Source organism: Gorilla gorilla, chromosome 4 (assembly GCF_029281585.2).
Source record: "Gorilla gorilla gorilla isolate KB3781 chromosome 4, NHGRI_mGorGor1-v2.1_pri, whole genome shotgun sequence".
Classification (NCBI taxonomy): Eukaryota; Metazoa; Chordata; class Mammalia; order Primates; family Hominidae; genus Gorilla; species Gorilla gorilla.
In genome coordinates, this window is record NC_073228.2 from 153,171,534 (window position 1) to 153,190,125 (window position 18,592).

The 18,592-nt window shown below is 45.3% G+C and overlaps 1 protein-coding gene across 1 annotated transcript in view; it reads left to right on the forward strand.

Annotated features, from left to right (window-relative positions):
- AFAP1L1 (actin filament associated protein 1 like 1) overlaps positions 1–18,592 on the forward strand; it is a 69,718-nt gene that overhangs the window by 42,952 nt on the left and 8,174 nt on the right. Inside the window, exons 10-17 of the mRNA XM_004042786.5 lie at positions 1,012–1,105; positions 1,342–1,494; positions 2,918–3,129; positions 4,773–4,918; positions 5,588–5,660; positions 7,800–7,911; positions 14,866–15,030; positions 17,899–18,077. Of these exons, the coding sequence (XP_004042834.4) occupies positions 1,012–1,105; positions 1,342–1,494; positions 2,918–3,129; positions 4,773–4,918; positions 5,588–5,660; positions 7,800–7,911; positions 14,866–15,030; positions 17,899–18,077 (1,134 nt within the window). The remainder of the gene's footprint in view (positions 1–1,011; positions 1,106–1,341; positions 1,495–2,917; positions 3,130–4,772; positions 4,919–5,587; positions 5,661–7,799; positions 7,912–14,865; positions 15,031–17,898; positions 18,078–18,592) is intronic.

The following is an 18,592-nucleotide window of genomic DNA, read 5'->3' on the forward strand; positions in this document are numbered from 1 at the left end:
CTTCAGAGCTCTGTAATTCCACCTTCTTAAGTGGGTGGATGTCATTTAATCCTGGCCCAAGTGTGGCTGGCACAGTTCAGCTTCTTGAAGAAAGATGGCAGCACGTCACACAGGTGTTAGAAATGATACAGTCCATGGGCCTTCACTTGAGCTGACTCCATCACAGCAGCCCTCTGAAGTGGGTGGAATTCAAGTGAAAAAACCCAGCCTTGGGGAGACAGAAGGACTTTCCCACATTCCCACAGCTAATAAGTGGTAAGAGAGTCATCATTGCTTCCGCTCTACATCCCGTGGTACCTAATAGACACTTAATGGACCTTGTATGAATGAATCGATGAATGGTCTAGAGTTGGTGTCATGAGTAAAACTAATTTGGGCTGGCAATGAAATTGTTGACATGTTGTGTGTGGGTGTGTGGGTGTGTGTCCCCTTCCCATCCTCTCCTCCGAGTTAGGATCATAATGGACTCCTGCTGGTCACCAGGTCCCGCCATGACTGTTTTGAAAATGTCTGCCAGCTCATCTTTTTTTCTCCATCCTCACTGTCATCTTGGTTCATGCTCTTGTCGAGTCTCATCATGACCAGGATGACATTCTTTTAAGTGGCTGTTTTGCTTCCAGTCTTGTCTGCTCTTGTCTGTCCCCACAATGCCACTGGAAGTAACTTCCTAAACCAATTTGGATTACATGAGTGTTCCACTTAAATACTTTCCCAGCTCCCTGTCACCTGCCAAATACAGTCCAAATTCCTAAGACATTCATTTCAAAGCGTTATAATTAATTGCCTCCCTCCCCAAATGGACTGTGAATTGCCCAAAGACACAACCATATCTAAGTCATGGTTGTCTTTTCAATACCTGGTATGGTATCAGGCACAGGATAGTTGCTGACAAACATTTGTTAGCTAATTATCATGTGCTGGGGGAGTTGGAGGGAGATTGAACCAATAAAGGGAAATTTGGGTACTTCTGAACGTGCCCTCTGATGAGGGACTGCCTGTGTCCCTCCTCAGAGGCTGTCCCAAGAGAAGCAGACCTCAGATTCTGACAGCGTGGGTGTGGGTGACAACTGTTCTACCCTTGGCCGCCGGGAGACCTGTGATCACGGTAGGAGCCTCTGGGGGCTCAGGCTGGGGAATGCTGGAACTGGGCCAGGCCTTGCCCATGGGCACACAGCGGCAGAGCAGGTTCTGACCATTCTGTAGACCTGGGTAAGGTGACCTGGCCTGCCATCCCTGGAGCTGCAGGCCCATCCTGTATGCAGGCTGAAAAGGCCACAAGGAAGACTAAGGATGGGTGGGACTCAGGGCTCCCTCCACTCCCCTGACCCATTTCCCCAACAGGCAAAGGGAAGAAGAGCAGCCTGGCAGAACTGAAGGGCTCAATGAGCAGGGCTGCGGGCCGCAAGATCACCCGTATCATCGGCTTCTCCAAGAAGAAGACACTGGCCGATGACCTGCAGACGTCCTCCACCGAGGAGGAGGTTCCCTGCTGTGGTGGGTCCAGGGCACGGGGAGGAAGGGTGCTCAGGTCCTGTGTGCACGGGCTTCGGGGGCTGAGGCCAGGAGACCTCATGCTTCGTCCACCTCACCCCCAGGGCAGGGGAGGGAATCCAAGCCTACTGGGAGGCTAAGCCCCACTCCATTAACACTCTAGGCCTTCCCATCACTTCCCTTCCCAGAGGCCCTGACACTCAACGAAAGGAAAAGCCAGCTGACCACTGTATTTCTATGCTCCCTGTGACCGTAGCCCAAATCACTGCCCATCTCTGGGCCTCAGTTTCTCAGTTTCCTCCACGATAACAAGACAGGGGTATCTTATTTTCCAGCATAGAACGTGCCAGGTGTATAAGTAACAACCCATATTATAGGGAAATTTATTGGATAAAAATATTTAGGTACTTTTTATTGAAAATGCATTCAATGTGAATTAAAGGTGATTTGAAGGTGAAAACATTATTTTGCTCATGTAAATGTAGCGTTCCATGTACTGGAATCCAGTTTTTAAAAATCATATATTTTGGATATGCAGTAATATTCTAACCCTGAAAAAAATATTATAAAAGTACATGGCAAGGCCAGGCACAGTGGCTCACCTCTGTAATCCCAGCACTTTGGGAGGCTGAGGAGGGAGGATCACTTGAGCCCTGGAGTTTGAGTCCAGCCTGGGTAACATGGTGAAACTCTGTCTCTACCAAAAATACAAAAATTAGCCAGGCATGGTGGTGTATGCCTGTAATCCCAGCTACTTGGGAGGCTGAGGTGGGAGGATCACTTGAGCCCGGGAGGTTGAGGCTGCAGTGAGCCATGATAGAGACACTGTACTCCAGCCTGGCTGACAGAGGGAGACCCAGTCTCAAAAAATAAATACATAAATAAATATATGGCTACAAAGAAATATTTTGTAATCAGTGAATCAGAGTGCATTATGGTAAAAATAAGCAAATTTAAATCTAAAACATTAAGAGGGAATTCTAAACCTGTGGGTCATTAGCTACATAGCAGCTGTGCCTTGGTCAATTTTAAGATTATGTGGGTGAGACATTTTTGTTCCCACATGCTGCCACTGGGTGTCAGCATCATCCATTCTTTCCATCTTTCAGTAACAGTTTTGATTTGGGAAGAAAAGCAAAAGAGTTGTGTTTTTTATACACCATATGCAGTAGTTCCTGCCCTTTTCATCAAGGTTGGTGTGGCCCAAAGGCTGTGCAGAGATGTAGGAATGCCATTATCAGTCCATGTTTCACAGCTAAGAAACAAACTCAGAGAAATGCACGCCCAAGGTCACCCTGAGGTCACAGGGGAAAGAGAGCTGACCAGGACCCTGAGGCCTTCTTTCCAGCAGACACATGGAGCCGCCTTGCGTCCCCATGCTGTCCCAGGGCAGGCTATGGGAACCTCACACCATTGTCTCCTCCAGGCTACCTGAACGTGCTGGTGAACCAGGGCTGGAAGGAACGCTGGTGCCGCCTGAAGTGCAACACTCTGTATTTCCACAAGGATCACATGGACCTGCGAACCCATGTGAACGCCATCGCCCTGCAAGGCTGTGAGGTGGCCCCGGGCTTTGGGCCCCGACACCCATTTGCCTTCAGGATCCTGCGCAACCGGCAGGAGGTGGCCATCTTGGAGGTGAGAGGAGAGGGTGGGACGAGGGTGGTGCTTGGTCTGGGAACTCTGGCCTGAGTGTCATGTTTTTGTTTGGGGGAGCCCTTGCTACTGACACCATGGGGACTGAAGGGGAAGGAAAGCAAGCCTCACTCCTGTCAGGTGACCCAAGTAGATTATAAGACAACACACAGGACACCCACTTAATTTGAATTTCAGGTAAGCCACGAACATTACCTGAAATGTTTTCATAATAAAATAGGCATGTCCCATGCAACATTGGCGCTTTATCGATACTAAAATATTATTCATTGTTCATCTGACATTCAAATTAAACAAAACATTCTGTATTTTTATTCACTAAATCTGGCAGCCCCAGAACGAAGGTTTGTTTTTTCTCCCTTACCTTAAAATCCCAAGCCTGAAAGGCATTTAGTCTGGTTTAACCATTCAGATTCTGGAATCCCCACTAAGACCTTTCACCAGTACCCTCCTCTGGTGGAGGAGAAGGTCCACTGCCCCTCCCATTGAGAAATTCAAATTTTGGAAAGATTTTCCCCATACTGAGTTGAAATCTTTAAGCTCCAGGAAGGCAATAATTAGGCCTATTCTGCATACTTTTGTTTTTCCAGAACTCAGCATGATGTCCAGCACTAGAATACTATGGGCTCTAGAAATATTTGTTGAACAAATGAGTGAATGAAGTGTGGTTTCATTTCACCGATTCACTGTCCTTCTTACTCACGGGCACTAGCCTCCTCTCTGAGGTCATGCAGAATACGTGGACTCTCTCTTCCACATGGCAACCCTTTGGCAATTTAGAATTTAAAATGTTAACACTAGAGGAAAACAGAAAACTACCTTCTGCCATTACAGATAAGGAAACTGAGGCCAGGGCAGCCACGTGCTTTATCCAGGGGTCCACAGAGGGCCAGTGGTCTCTTAGTCTTGTCCTAGAATCTGACCTCTTGGTCTTGTTTTCTGCCCAAGACCCCCTGCCTCTCTCAGTTCTTAAATTTCAAAAAATATCGCCTCCGTAACTCACTTTTATTTTTGGTAGTTTGAGATAGGTCTCTTATTTATCTTATACACGAAGGTTTCTGGCAAAAAGTGTGCTTTATGTATTCAAGTTTGGCATTTGTCTGCTAATTTAATTTTATAAGATGCTCTTTAAATGAGAATTAACATAAGTCCGTGTTTAGCTGACTGGCAACTTCTTGGAGATTTTCCTATACACAGTATTGTAATTATTTGGCAACTATAACACAAGAAACTATTTTGATTAAGTTATATGAGAAATGGCCTCTTCTAATAAAAAGTAAATATTTTTTTAAAAATTCAGAGAACACCCAAATGTTGGTTTTATATTCTAATGGTTGGGGAAGGCTCTGAGAATGGAAAGTGAGGGCAGGGAGGCCTCTGTCTTAGAGAGGTCATCAGGGAGGGCCTCCCTGAGGAGGTGACATTTGATTGGAAACCTGAATAGATGGAAGAAGGGAGCCTCTTGGATTTCTGGATGTGTGCTATAATCTTATTCCTCTTTGACCCCTGAGTATTGGGTACATAGTCAGTACTTACAAATATTTCTGGGTTTGGCTGAAGTCAACAGGTCTCCAGGAGCCCTGACAGTAGGAAAATGAACTCCACCTTTGCCTCCTGTCCTTCAGGCAAGCTGTTCAGAGGACATGGGTCGCTGGCTCGGGCTGCTGCTGGTGGAGATGGGCTCCAGAGTCACTCCGGAGGCGCTGCACTATGACTACGTGGATGTGGAGACCTTAACCAGCATCGTCAGTGCTGGGCGCAACTCCTTCCTGTAAGTGTTAGCTGCACCGGCCACACCTGCCCAGGACCTTTCCTGTCTCCATCCCTCTCAGAGGCTGAGTCCAGCCCTGGGCACTGGGAGGGAAGGGAGGAGCTAAGGAAAGCTCTGCTTCCTTGGTAAGCTGGAATGAGTGTCTTCCTCTTCCAGCAAAGAGTGGGGAGCTGGCTGAAGGAGGTAGCCCAGAGTCAGAGGCAAGCTGTGGATGGAAGGAGCAAAAGTAGAGAAGCCTTGGAGTAGTGGCCTGGGCTCTGCCCTCATGTCATGGGACTTTAAGCTTTCACACACTGGAGCATGGGCACGTGGCTAGTATATGGCATTCGGTACTAGAAGAGCCAAGTTCGAGTCCCAGCTCAGTCACCACCAGCAGTGGAAGCTTGCACTGGTTGCTTGCCATCTCGGATCTGTGTTTTCTGACTCATAGAATGGTGGTGATGAATTACCTGCCTTGCAGGTTGTTATGAGAATCACATTGGTCCTGTCTGTGACACCGTAACACAGCCCATGACACAGTGCTGCCTGCCATCTTGCTTTTACCAATCTTCTGATCTGCCTTAAGAGTTTCTGCCAGAATCAATGAGAGTGAGGACAGGAAAGCACTGTAAGCTGCAAAGCATCATTGTCATTGTCATTGTCATTGTCATCGTACCTTTTATTTTCTAGATATGCAAGATCCTGCCAGAATCAGTGGCCTGAGCCCCGAGTCTATGATGATGTTCCTTACGAAAAGATGCAGGTACAGTCCCTTGGGGCTGCCCAGGAATGTGGCAAAGGCCACTTATTAGCTCTCCCTCTTTCTGCTCCCTTTACCTTCTGCCTCAGAAAGATCATTTTCATTTAAGCAGCAGTAGCTAGAAGGGGAGCCCCTTCTTATCATAGAGCATGGCTCAGGATGAGGAATCCCTGGCACAGGAGGCTGGGTGGTGCAGTGGAAAGAGACCCAGGTTGGGAGGAAGAAAGGGCTGTGTAGACTCCCAAACACTACCAAAAGATGAGGCATCGTCTCCAGTTTGAGCAAGATGCTGGGGCCCTCCTCCTGTTTACCACTCTGTGAACTTATCCTGCTGATTCCGTGGTGTCTGGGGCAGGTGCTGACTCTGGGACTACCCCGCAAGCCTTCACCTGGTGACTTCGTGATCTGGGAGCTTCAGCTCCCAGGCCAGTCTCCATGTTTTGCTTGCTAAGCCACGGAGATACCAGCTTACTAATTTACAGTGAGGCCTGTGTAGCCATCACATGACCTGGAATGCTCCTGGCAGCATGCCCTGTGCTGTCTCCTCCCTCAGAAAGCAAGAGGAGAGCCACATTCCAATCAGACGCTGGTGGGTGGGTCAGGCCTCACAGTTAGCAGGAGAGAGAGGCAATTAAGCTGCCGAGGACAACAGATGTGTCTGCAGACAGGACCTCTGTCTTGGACAGTGCTGCATGACACACTGAGTTTTCACCTCTAGGACTCCCTTTTCTAGAAATTTGTCCAGTCATCCTTCTGTTCATATGGTCTTTCTTCAGACTCAGATAAACCTGTGGATGCAGCTTGAGGTTTTTCTCAGTTGCAGAGTTTAGTGGCAAGACAGCTTAGCACTTAGGGATGTGAAGTTTGAGTCAGACTCAGGGCTGCTGGTCTTCACTTCCTGACTCCAAAAGGATATGATAAAACCTACCTTCTTGGATAACTGCAAGAATTAAATAATACTTTATGTAAAAAAGTTTAGGCAGGGTCTGGGTGCCGTGGCTCATGCCTATAATCCCAGTACTTTGGGAGGCTGAGGTGGGTGGATCACTTGAGGCCAGGAGCTCAAGTCCAGCCTGGCCAACATGGTGAAACCTCGTCTCTACTTAAAAACTACAAAAATTAGCCAGGCACAGTGGCACGTGCCTATGGTCCCAGCTACTCGAGAGGCTGAGGCAGGAGGATCGCTTGAACCCAGGAGGTGGAAGTGAGCCAAGATTATGCCACTGAACTCCAGCCTGGGCAACAGACCGAGACTCTGTCTCCAAAAAAAAAAAAAAAAAAAAAAAACGTTTAGGCTGGGCACAGTGGCTCATACCTATAATCCTAGCACTTATAGGAAGCTGAGGTGGGTGGATCACTTAAGCCCAGGAGTTTGAGACCAGCCTGGCCAACATGGCAAAACCCTGTCTCTACAAAAATTAGCTGGGCATGGTGGTACACATCTGTTGTCCCAACTACTCGGGAGGCTGAGGTGGGAGGATCACTTGAGTCCAGGAGGTTGAGGCTGCAGTGAGCCATGATCACACCGCTGCACTCAAAAAAAGAAATTAGGACAGTGCCTAGACATTGGAAGGTCCTATACAGAGAAGTAGATAGTACTGTTGTTGACAACATCATTACTATATTACATTATTATCATATTTAACTCATGGTTTCCTAAGCTTTCACTGGATTTTTAGTATTCTTAATATTCTTCATGCACAAATGTATAGTTAATCTATTACGTTATGTCACTTCTATCACTGGCTCATCTCATCCAGGACTTTTCTTCTTGAGGGAAGACTGTTTTCTTTTTGAGGCAATTCAGAAAATCAGGATACTTCCAAATGTTCTAAGGACAAAAGTATCTATGATAAATCAAATATAGCCACCCACAGTCTTTTGAGACTTTCTAATTTTCCTCTCAGCAGGTGCTGCAGTTTAGGGTTGCCTTCTGCTGCTCCCCAGCAGAAAGGTATGAGGTTCAAATGATATACTGCTAGCAAAAGTGCTTTATGATTTTTGAGTGCTATGCAAGTCTAAAAATGTAAGACCAAGATCTCAGAGCAAGAAGACTCCATACTGAGCAAAGACCGCAGTACACCCTGCATTGATGAGTCTGCGCCTGCCTGAACTTGACTGTCTTCCTCCATCTCCCACCAGGACGAGGAGCCCGAGCGCCCCACAGGGGCCCAGGTGAAGCGTCACGCCTCCTCCTGCAGTGAGAAGTCCCATCGTGTGGACCCGCAGGTCAAAATCAAACGCCACGCCTCCAGTGAGTTGTGTGTGGGCCTCCCCTGCTGACTAGGGAGGAAGGAAAGGAAGCAGTCTATAGGAGGGATCTCAAAATCAGTTTCCCTGGTGGGTAAATAAATGAGCAAAGTGAGATGCAAGAAAATACTCTACCGTAAGAAAAATCACAGAGCAAGCACAATGATAAAGGGCAGCTAGCATGTGGCCTCAGAGGGAAAATGACAGGGAGCTGGGGGATGGGGAGGTACTATAGGAAACCGGTACCCAGTTTTCTCAGGTCCCAACTGTAGGGGAGGCTGCTGCTCAGCTCCAGCAGATGATCCCTACGCAGCAGTACCAGGCCCCTAACACCAGATTTGCCAATTACTTAAAAGAGGCCAGAAATCTAGAATTTAGGTGAAGTCTACTTATTTTTTAATATCAGCAACTATTTTTTTTTAATTTAGCACCAAATGAGGCCAAATAGAGAGAGAGAGATTGTTGACAAGCTGTATCTGTTTCAGAGGCTAACAATTTGTGATTTCTGAACTGGGGTAGTAAGTGGAGAACTGAACCCATCCAAATATCCTGGAGCCAGCTCCCATGAAAGCCACAGCTCACCTTGGTGTCCCACCCTAGCTCTGCCTAGCACCCCCCAGGAGCTCAGTGAATTGCCTGATTGCCACACTGCACAATAATGACTAAGTATGCCAGGCAACTCTGTTGTAAATTCTCTTTTACTTCCAACAGTAATCTGTGCTTCTGTGTGATTTGTCTTTATGAACAAGCCAGCTTCCTGTGGGACAGCATGTTCCAAAAGTTTTTTCTTTGTTCCTTTACATTTCTTCCCCCTGCATCTCAACAGAGTCAAGTTCTGTTCTGTGCTTTTTGAAAATCTACTTTTATTTTTTAATACCTATTTTTAAAAAATACTTTTCTATATTATAGCTCCATTTCATTTGTATAGATCATCCCTTCTGAGGGTCAGGAAATCTGTATTCCATTCCTCATTCCTCCCTTGACTACTGAATTACTGTGTACCTCTGGGAGAAGTCCTTTCCCCTCTCTGGGCCTGAGTTTCCTCTCTGAACAATCATAAGGTTGTTGTGTAACTTTGCACTCTACTCTCAGAGGCACTGGAAATGCAGGGCCTTGTGAAATGCCCATTTTAAAATGGAAATCTAAACTGAAAAAAGCATGTAAGATTAAAGAAATCACCAAATGTCAACGACAACAACAAAAAACTAACAAACATACACAAAAAAGCAGACCCTTTCTTCAAATCAAATCTTATATGAAAGCCCAGTTTGTAAAAGAAAAATAAAAGTGGAGCTACTCTGGTTGAGGCCCACTTGGCCTCCACTTTTCCTGTTAGCCATCACTGTGGGGTCATAAGGTTCCTTGAAGGGCAGTGGGAAACCACAGTGGAAAACTACTGATGAATTCCAACAAGGTTGTTTTTTAGATGAAGAAACTGAAGAAAATAAAAGGGAAGATATCTTAGTCCATTTCTCCTGCTATAACAAAATCCCGTAAGCTGGGGAACTTATAAATAACAGAAATTTATTTCTCATTGTTCTGGAGGCTGGGAAGTCTGAGATCAAGGTGGCAGCCAATTTGGTGTCTGGTGAGGGCCTGTTTCCTGGTGATGACCATCTTTTTGCTCCCTGGGGTCTCTTTCCTAAGGGCACTAATCCTACCCATGAGGGCTCCACCCTCGTGACCTAATCACCTACCAAAGGCCCCACCTCCAAGTGCCATCACGAAGGGGATTAGGTTTCAACATATGAATTTTGGGGGATGTAAACATCTAGTCTGTAGCCAAAGGATTTTGCCCATGATCATGTATTAATTGCCTATTGCTACATAAGAAATTACCCAAAATTTAGCTCCTCTAAACAATAAGCAGGAACATGTGTTATGTCACACGGTTTCTGTGGGTCAAGAATCTCCAAATGGCTTGGATAGGTAGTTCTGGCTTGAGGTCTCTCATGAGATCTCAAGATGTTGGCCGGTCATCTGAAGTCACCTAAAGGCTTGACAGGCTGAAGGATCCACTTCTAAGATGGCTCACTGCATGTCTGGCAAGTTTGTGCTGGTTGTTGGAAGGAGGCCTCAGTTCTTTGCCATGGGGATTTCTTCATAGAGTTGCTTATCCTTGTGATGTGACAGCTGGCTTCCCCCAGAGCAAGCAACCCAAGAAGGAACAGCAAGGCTGATGCTGCAAGGTCTTTTATGACCTATGGTTAGAAGTTACACTCTGTCATCCTGCAATATCCTAATGGTTACACAGGTCAGCACTGTTTAGTGTGGGAGGGGATTATAAAAGGGTATGAATATCAGGAAGCAAGAATCATGGAGGCCAAGTAGATTGCTGAGAAAAATGGTGGCGTGAGAAGCTGCATGGACCCACTCCCTAGCAAAACAGCAGTAGCTGGTGAAATTTATTAAAACAAACAATTACTTAAAGTCTGGAAATTTTCCTAAGGGCAAATGAAGAAACATTTACTCTAGAAAATTTGCTAAATCTTAGTAAGAACAGTGAGAGTTTGTGGCATTTGAGCCACAACCTACCCCTTTATTCCCCAACTCAGTTTGAAAGAATCTTCACTCCAGGCATGTCTGGACAAGAAAACAGGGCTCCTTCCTCCCCCAGCTGCCAGTCAAGGGCTACAGTATCTCCCCAGGAAGGGCAGGCTGCCAGTATTTTTTGTCATACCCAGCTCCATGCTGCAGAGGTTAAATTCCAGGTGATTGCAGCCAAGAGGTAGGAAGCTCCCTTCCTCTACCCAGATGATAGAGCAAAGGCTTTGCCCCAGGTAGGGTAAGCCAAGAATACTGGGGCCCTGACTGCCCTCATCCTAGCTCACTTGTAAGGCAGAGGTTCCATGCTGGGAGAGGCAAGCAGAGTAGACCACAGGTTACTGCCCCTACCCAGCACCCTGCTCATAACAGGAATGTCACTCCAAGAGAAACAGGCTTTTAATTTGTTTCATGCTGCTATAACAGAATAACAGAGACTGAGTAATTTATAATGAACAGAAATTATTAGCTCCTAGTCTGGAGGCCGGAAAATCCAAGATCAAGGTGTTGACATCTAGCAAGGGCCTTCTTGCTGCATCATCACATGGCAGAAAATGGAAGGGCAAAGAGGCAAAAGGGGATTGAATTTGCTCTCTTTTAATGGCATTAATCCCATCCATGAAGGCAAAGCCCTCATGGCCTAAATCACCTCTCAAAGTCCCATCTTTTCATACTGTTACAATTGCAATTAAATTTCAATATGAGTTTTGGAGGGGACGAACATTCAAACCACAGCACAGGCCATTGTTCCCACCCCTGGATCCAGAGCAGTGACTCAGAGATTTTGCCGAGTGGGGAAAGGCAGGCCATAAGAACAGAGAACTCCAAAGCTCTTCCTCGAAAGAACTGACTTTAGTTGGAACAGAGTGTGGGAAAGTGTAAACCAAAGGGTGCTCTCAAAAACAATGGAGATTTGGTGGTTATGAGAACAATAAACTAAACCACAGGCTAGTTTATCAGAGAGAACCACAGAAAGAGACAGCTAAAATTGCCCTCAGCCGGGCGTGATGGCTCACCCTTGTCATCCCAACACTTTGGGAGGCTGAGGCAGGTAGATCACTTGAGGCCAGGAGTTCAAGAGAAGCCTAGCCAACATGGCAAAAGCCTGTCTTTACTAAAAATACAAAAATTAGCCAGGCATGGTGGCAGGCACCTGTAATCCCAGCTACTCGGGAGGCTGAGGCACAAGAATCGCTTGAACCCAAGAGGCAGAGGTTGCAGTGAGCCCTGATGGTGCCACTGCACTCCAGCCTGGGCGACAGAGTGAGACCCTGTCGCCAAAAATAAAAAAAAAATTAAAAAATTAAAAAAAAATATATATATATATATATATTTAAAAAGAAATTTTTTAAAATAAAAAGAGCCCTCCTAGGGTTAGAACAAATCTCAAAGATGGGCCTCCAGAACTATCCTGTAAAGGGGCTGAATTTAATTGGATCAGGCTGTGGAGTAATTGATGCATTGTCAAAATCAATAGAGCAAACACCTGACAATTAGTAGAGCTGGGTGTAATAGCAACAGAGGCCGACTGCTTAACAGGAGATTAGGAAAAGAGTCAGAAATCCCTGCTAATACGCTGTCACCCCAGAGTGACTGTACACATGCCAAGGCTATGGCCTCTGAGGAGCAACATCAGTGGCTTCATACTTCAAGAGGAAGTAGACTACAGTAAAATAGTTCAGACAAGTCACTAAACAAATAAGAAAATAACAACCCAACAACCCGGTTGGGGGGATGCATATCAAAAGATACTACAATATATTCTCGAAAATGACCAGTTTTCAACAAAAAATTATGAGACACATGAAGAAGCAGGAAAATGTGACCCATACAGAAGGAAAAAAATCAAGCAACAGAAACTGCCTGAGAGAGGGCCCAAATGTAGAATTTAACAAAGATTTCAAAGCAGCCATTATAAATATATTTAAAGAACTTAAGGAAACCATGCTTAAATAAAGGAACAGAAGATGACAGTGTATTAACAGATAGTCTGTATTATTGATAGCCTATATTATTGGTAGTCTCTATCAATATATTATTGATAATAGCCCATTCCTCCTGCTATAACAAACTTCCATAAGCTGGGTAACTTATAAACAACAGAAATGTATTTCTCATTGTTCTAGAGAAATTGGCTTCATACTGCAGGAGGAAATAGACTATACTGAGTACTACACTACACTAGACTGTACACTACAGTATACGTATATGGAACTACACTACAGTTATATGGAATATAGCTATATGCTTACTATATTATACTATACTATATAGTATAGTCATATGGAATATATTATTGATAATATATTGATGGGGCCTCCAATAGAAAGATAGAAATTATAAAAAGAAGAACCAAATAAAAATCATGAGGCTGAAAAGTACAATAACTGAAATGAAAAACTCACTCAATGGGCACAACAGTAAATTTGGCCTGGTAGAAGAATCAGTGAACTTGATGACAGAAAAATAGAGATTATGCAAACCAAGAGCAAAGAGAAAAAAAGAATGAAGAAAAATGACAGAGCCTCGGATTGTGGAACACCATTAAGTGCACAAACATGTGTAGAGGGAGTACTAGAAGGAGAAGAGAGAGAGAGAGAGAGAGAGAGACAGATGAGCATAAAAAATATTCAAATAATGGCTGAAACTTGCCAAATTTATTGAAAAACATTAATCTATACATCCACGAAGCTCAGTGAAATCCAAGTAAGATAAAGGCAAGGAGATCTACAAAAGAGACATCATGGTAAAAATGCTAATACCAAAGACAAGGAAAAAATCTTGAAGGCAGAAGAGAAAATCAGGTCATCATGTATAAGAGAACCCCAGTAACATTAACAGCTGACTTCTCATCAGTAACAATGAAAGCCAGAAGGCCCTCCATGCTGTATTTATGATCAGGCTTGAACTGCAGGTAGTTGTGTCAGGAACAGATTTTTGCATGGGTCACTGGGTGACCACTGCAATCCCTGCAGCAGCTGGCTAGACAAGACCCCCAATTATCCATAAACTGCAGGAATTATTCTGCACCGACTTATATAAAGCTGTGTGCGCCTCTGTATAGCGCACAAAAAAAAAAGTAAAACTTTCCCTAAGAGGTTGAACTATGGCCTTGGCCCAGCTAGAGCAGTATTGCACAGCATGGACCCTGGAGTCAGAGAGACATGGAGACATGGGTTTAACCTCGGCCCTGCCACCATTAGCAGTGGGACCTAACCTCTGTGTGCCTCAGTTTCCTCAACAATAAAAGAAAATTAATTATAGTAAGTTTTGTGGGCTGGGCGCAGTGGCTCACTCCTGTAATCCCAGCACTTTGGGAGGCTGAGGCAGGCTGATCACTTGAGGTCAGGAGTTCGAGAACAGCCTGACCAACATGGCGAAACCCCATCTCTACTAAAAATACAAAAATTAGCCAGGCATGGTGGTGGGCATCTGTAGTCCCAGCTACTCTACTCGGGAGGCTGAGGCAGGAGAATCACTTGAACCCCAGAGGTGGAGGTTGCAGTGAGCTGAGATCACGCCACTGCACTTCAGCCTGGGTGACAGAGCGAGACTCTGTCTCAAAATAAATTAAAAAAATAAGTTTCATGATGACTAAGTGGGAATGCAAGTGAATGGCTCAGCATATAGTTCCTTGTGTGTAGTAAATAATAAATAATTTTTGCCATAATTATTTGTTTTTATTGTCCATCATAGTGTTGAACCTGCAGTAGAACACCAGGTTCCTCGCTCCCCCAACCCCTTCCCCAGTAATAAAATGGACAATGCCTGACTGTAGTCCAAAGTCTAGAATCTCTGGAGATCTGAGTTATATGGAACAGTCTCCTTGACTTATAGATATCTGAAAACTGACTATAAAATATGCTCTTTTAAAACCAAAGTATGTTCTACATCACAAATTTGTTTTTTAATAATATTATCATTATTATCTAACCCTTACTATTTGCCAGGTACTATACTAAGTGCTTTTCATTAATCATCTCATTTAACCCTTACCACAACTCTATGAGGTAAATTGTATCCGTATCCTTATTTACAAATAAGGAAACTAAGGTCAAGGGGGAAAGGCACAGAAAAACACTACCAGTCACTTTTGCCTAATGTCACACAACCAATGTCACACTGCCAGTCACTTTTGCCTAATGTCACACGACCTTTGACCAGCTGAAGGTCAAAAATACCCAAATCTCAGACTGTCTTTTCCAAGGCCTTGCTCCTAGTCCGTGTGCCCTGTGGCCTCCCTTTTGCTTCTTATTTCCTTAGAGGATTCACACTAAATATATCTAAGGGACTAGCTCTAAATATTTCCATTTCATAGATGGAGAAGTTGGGGCTGAAAGAGAAGCTGACACCACCCAAGTACCTTTGCCAGAGGTCCGAACTGAGGGCCTTTCCCTTCCCCACATCTCTGCAGGTGCCAATCAATACAAGTATGGCAAGAACCGAGCTGAGGAGGATGCCCGGAGGTACTTGGTAGAAAAAGAGAAGCTGGAGAAAGAGAAAGAGACGATTCGGACAGAGCTGACAGCACTGAGACAGGAGAAGAGGGAACTGAAGGAAGCCATTCGGAGCAGCCCAGGTACCTATGTGGGTGTGGTCCTGAGCACCTATGGGTGGCCAGCTCATCCTTGGGCACAGTAAAGGGAGGTCTCTTGCACAAGTCACCTGGTTTCCTACCCAAGAGAAGTGGGCTTCTCCTCCCCTCCTCCTTCTCCTCCTCCTCCTCTTCTTCTCCTCTTCATCATTATCATCATCATTCCTCCCAATTAAAGAAAGTGCCATCAATTTAATAACTTGTTTTGGAGGGATGAAAAAGCATCACAATAATGTATACACTTAATGTAGTAAGAAGCAACCTGATTTTAGAAATATGAAGCACAGAAGTGTGCCTTAGAATCAAGGAAATAAGAGATGTCATTTTGAACCGCACCTTCATTCATTCACAGATATATGTGAGACATTGGTCCTAGTGCAGGGAATAATGGACATGACACTTTCCCAGGATCCTCTTCTGAAACCCAGGGACCTCAGCAGGCCCTGCCTGCTTTGGGCTTCTCCACACCCTATTTTCTGCTGTGTTTCCTTTGCATTCTCTCTAACTGCAGTTCGACACACTTTAAGCCTAAGGTTTCTTCACATGCCGGAGGGAGCAGAAGTCCTGTTTCTATATAACATGTCCACAAACATGTAGCCCTATGAGAATCTGGTGGACCTATGGACCCTTTCCTAAGAAGAAACACCACAGTTCACAAATGCTGCAAAAAAAAGTTCAGGAGCTCATGTGGCTGCCTGTGGAGCCTATCCATCGATTGCCTAAGACTCCATGAACCTCAGATTAAGAACTTCTGGTTTAAAGGAGAAGACTTGTTCTGTGTGGCCAAGAACCAGAATCAACAGGAGGAAGGCACAGGAATGCAGTTTGGTTTCCATATAAAGAATTTTCTGAGAGTCAGAACCAGGATTTGGAGCAAGTTGACTCTCCTTGTCCTGCTCAGTTTTTTCCCCTGTGCACTACCACTTTGTAACATATCAGATTATTTATTATATTTATTATTTATTGTTTGCCACAGACACACAAATACAAGCACCATAAGGGCAAGGATCTTTGCCTGCTTTGTTCACTGATATATCTAGGGCCAAGGACAATGCCTGATACATGGTAAGCATTTAAAAAAAATTTTTTTTTTAATTTTTGCATTAAAATTTTTTTTTAAATTTTGCACCATGCATTAAATACATGGTGAATGGCGAATATAAAGAATTCAACATTACTGGAAAACCCTCCAGCACAGCCTCCCTCAGGGCAAAGAATGGAACTGATTTTTAAACCTGGTAAGACCCAACACAGCACTTGGCATGAGAAAGGTACTAATACAGGTTTGTTAGATTAAATCAAAAAAGTGGGCTGGGTGCCGTGGTTCATGCCTGTAATCCTGGCACTTTGGGAAGCTAAGGCAGGAGGACTGTTTGAGTGCAGGAGTTCGACACCAGCCTGAGCAACATAATGAGACTTCATCTCTATTTTTCTAAAAGAAAGAAAAATTTTTAAAAATTTTTTAAGAAAATTTAAAAATAAAAATAAATTGAGGCTGGGTGCGGTGGCTCACGCCTGTAATCCCAGCACTTTGGGAGGCTGAGGTGGGCAGATCACAAGGTCAGGAGATCAAGACCATCCTGGCTAACATGGTGAAACCCTGTCTCTATTAAAAATACAAAAAATTAGCCGGGTGTGGCGGCGGGTGCCTGTAGTCCCAGCTACTCAGGAGGCTGAGGCAGGAGAATGGCATAAACCCAGGAGGCAGAGCTTGCAGTGAGCCAAGATCATGCCACTGCACTCCAGCCTGGGTGACAGAGTGAGACTCCGTCTCAAGGAAAAAAAAAAAATTGAATAAGCAGCAAATCCTACTGAAAACTCTGGTGTCTGTAAAGCCCTGCTATGACACTTGTTTACAAGTAACAGAAACCAAAGCTAAACTGGCAGAGAAATGAAAGAAGATGTAATTGGAAAATTGAGCGATCTGGTGTAGTGGGGTCCAGGGACTTAAATGATGTCACCAGGAAGCTTATATATTCTCACACTCATGCTTCTACCCTTCTCTCCTTTGGTTTCATTGTTCCCTTGTGATGCCACAATGGCTGCACAGTGCCAGCCCTCCCAGCCAACCCAAGCAGAGAGAGCTTCTCCTCCCAGTGACCACTGCAGAGCCCTCTGGATTCACTCTGATTGGTCCGACTTTCATCCCTAATCCAATCACTGTCACCAGAAGATGAGTTGTGATTATGGGGCAGACCTAAGTTATGTGCCAAACCCTTGAACTAGAAGTAGAGTCAGCCCCACTCAAACTAAAGAGAATGGGGGTAGGGGGGCAGGTGCAGTGGCTCATGCCTGTAATCCCAGCACTTTGGGAGGCCAAGGCTGGTGGATTACTTGAGATCAGCAGTTTGAGACTAGCCTGGCCAACATGGCAAAACCCCATCTCTACTAAAAATACAAAAATTAGCTGGGTGTGCTGGCGTGTGCCTGTAGTCCCAGCTACTTGGGAGGCTGAGGCAGGAGGATCACTTGATCCCAGGAGGCGGAGGTTGCAGTGAGCTGAGATCACCCACTGCACTCCAGCCTGGGCGACAGAGCAAGACTCCGTCTCAAAAAAAAAAAGAGACAGAATGAGAGGGGGAAGGTGGTTTCCCAATGAAAACTCAGAGTGCTATTTCCAGGAGATGGTGAAATAGGTACCAGACATATAAAGAACATAATGAGACCTCATCTCATTATGGAGCTGGAATCCTAGTATGGAGCTGGAACCCCAAACCCAGAGTCCATCTCTTAACCAAGACTGGGGGCTAGAAGGGCCCTCTAGGAGGGGCAGACAAAGGCCTGAGGCCCTGCCAGATTCCCTGACGCTTCAGGTCAGGTTCAGCTTTTTCTTATCAATGTCTCTTGATTCAGGAGCAAAATTAAAGGCTCTGGAAGAAGCCGTGGCCACCCTGGAAGCTCAGTGTCGGGCAAAGGAGGAGCGCCGGATTGACCTGGAGCTGAAGCTGGTGGCTGTGAAGGAGCGCTTGCAGCAGTCCCTGGCGGGAGGGCCAGCCCTGGGGCTCTCCATGAGCAGCAAGCCCAAGAGTGGGGTGAGTCCAGGCCCTTCCATGCCAGGGGCAGCTACTGCTATGTCCCTCCACCCACTACAGATCTCTTCTTCATGATCATTCTTTGGAGGTAGGGGTTATGCCCATTTACAGACAAGAAAACTGAAGTCCAAAGAGGTGAAGGGCATGCCATGGGTGGCACAGCTAGGAAGAGGACTCTTGGAGCAATTTCTCTTGGTTTCTGGCCTGTTCTTGTCTCCACAACAGCAGCACCATTTGACTTTTTACCCTAAAGGTGATCTTAGAAATGGCCTTGGAGTTATTGATGGTAATAGTAGCCAGCATACATTGAATAACAAACATGTGTGATCCATTACTATAGGCATCTTAACCTGTATTATCTCACACAATCTTCATGGCAGTCCTATGAGGTAGTTTAGGGGTTGACAGACAAGGAAACTAAGGTTCAGAGATGTCGAATGACTTGCTCAAGGTCACTCCATGAAGTGGGAGACAGGATTCCAAACCCAGGAAGTCTAACTCCAGAGCCCTGCTCC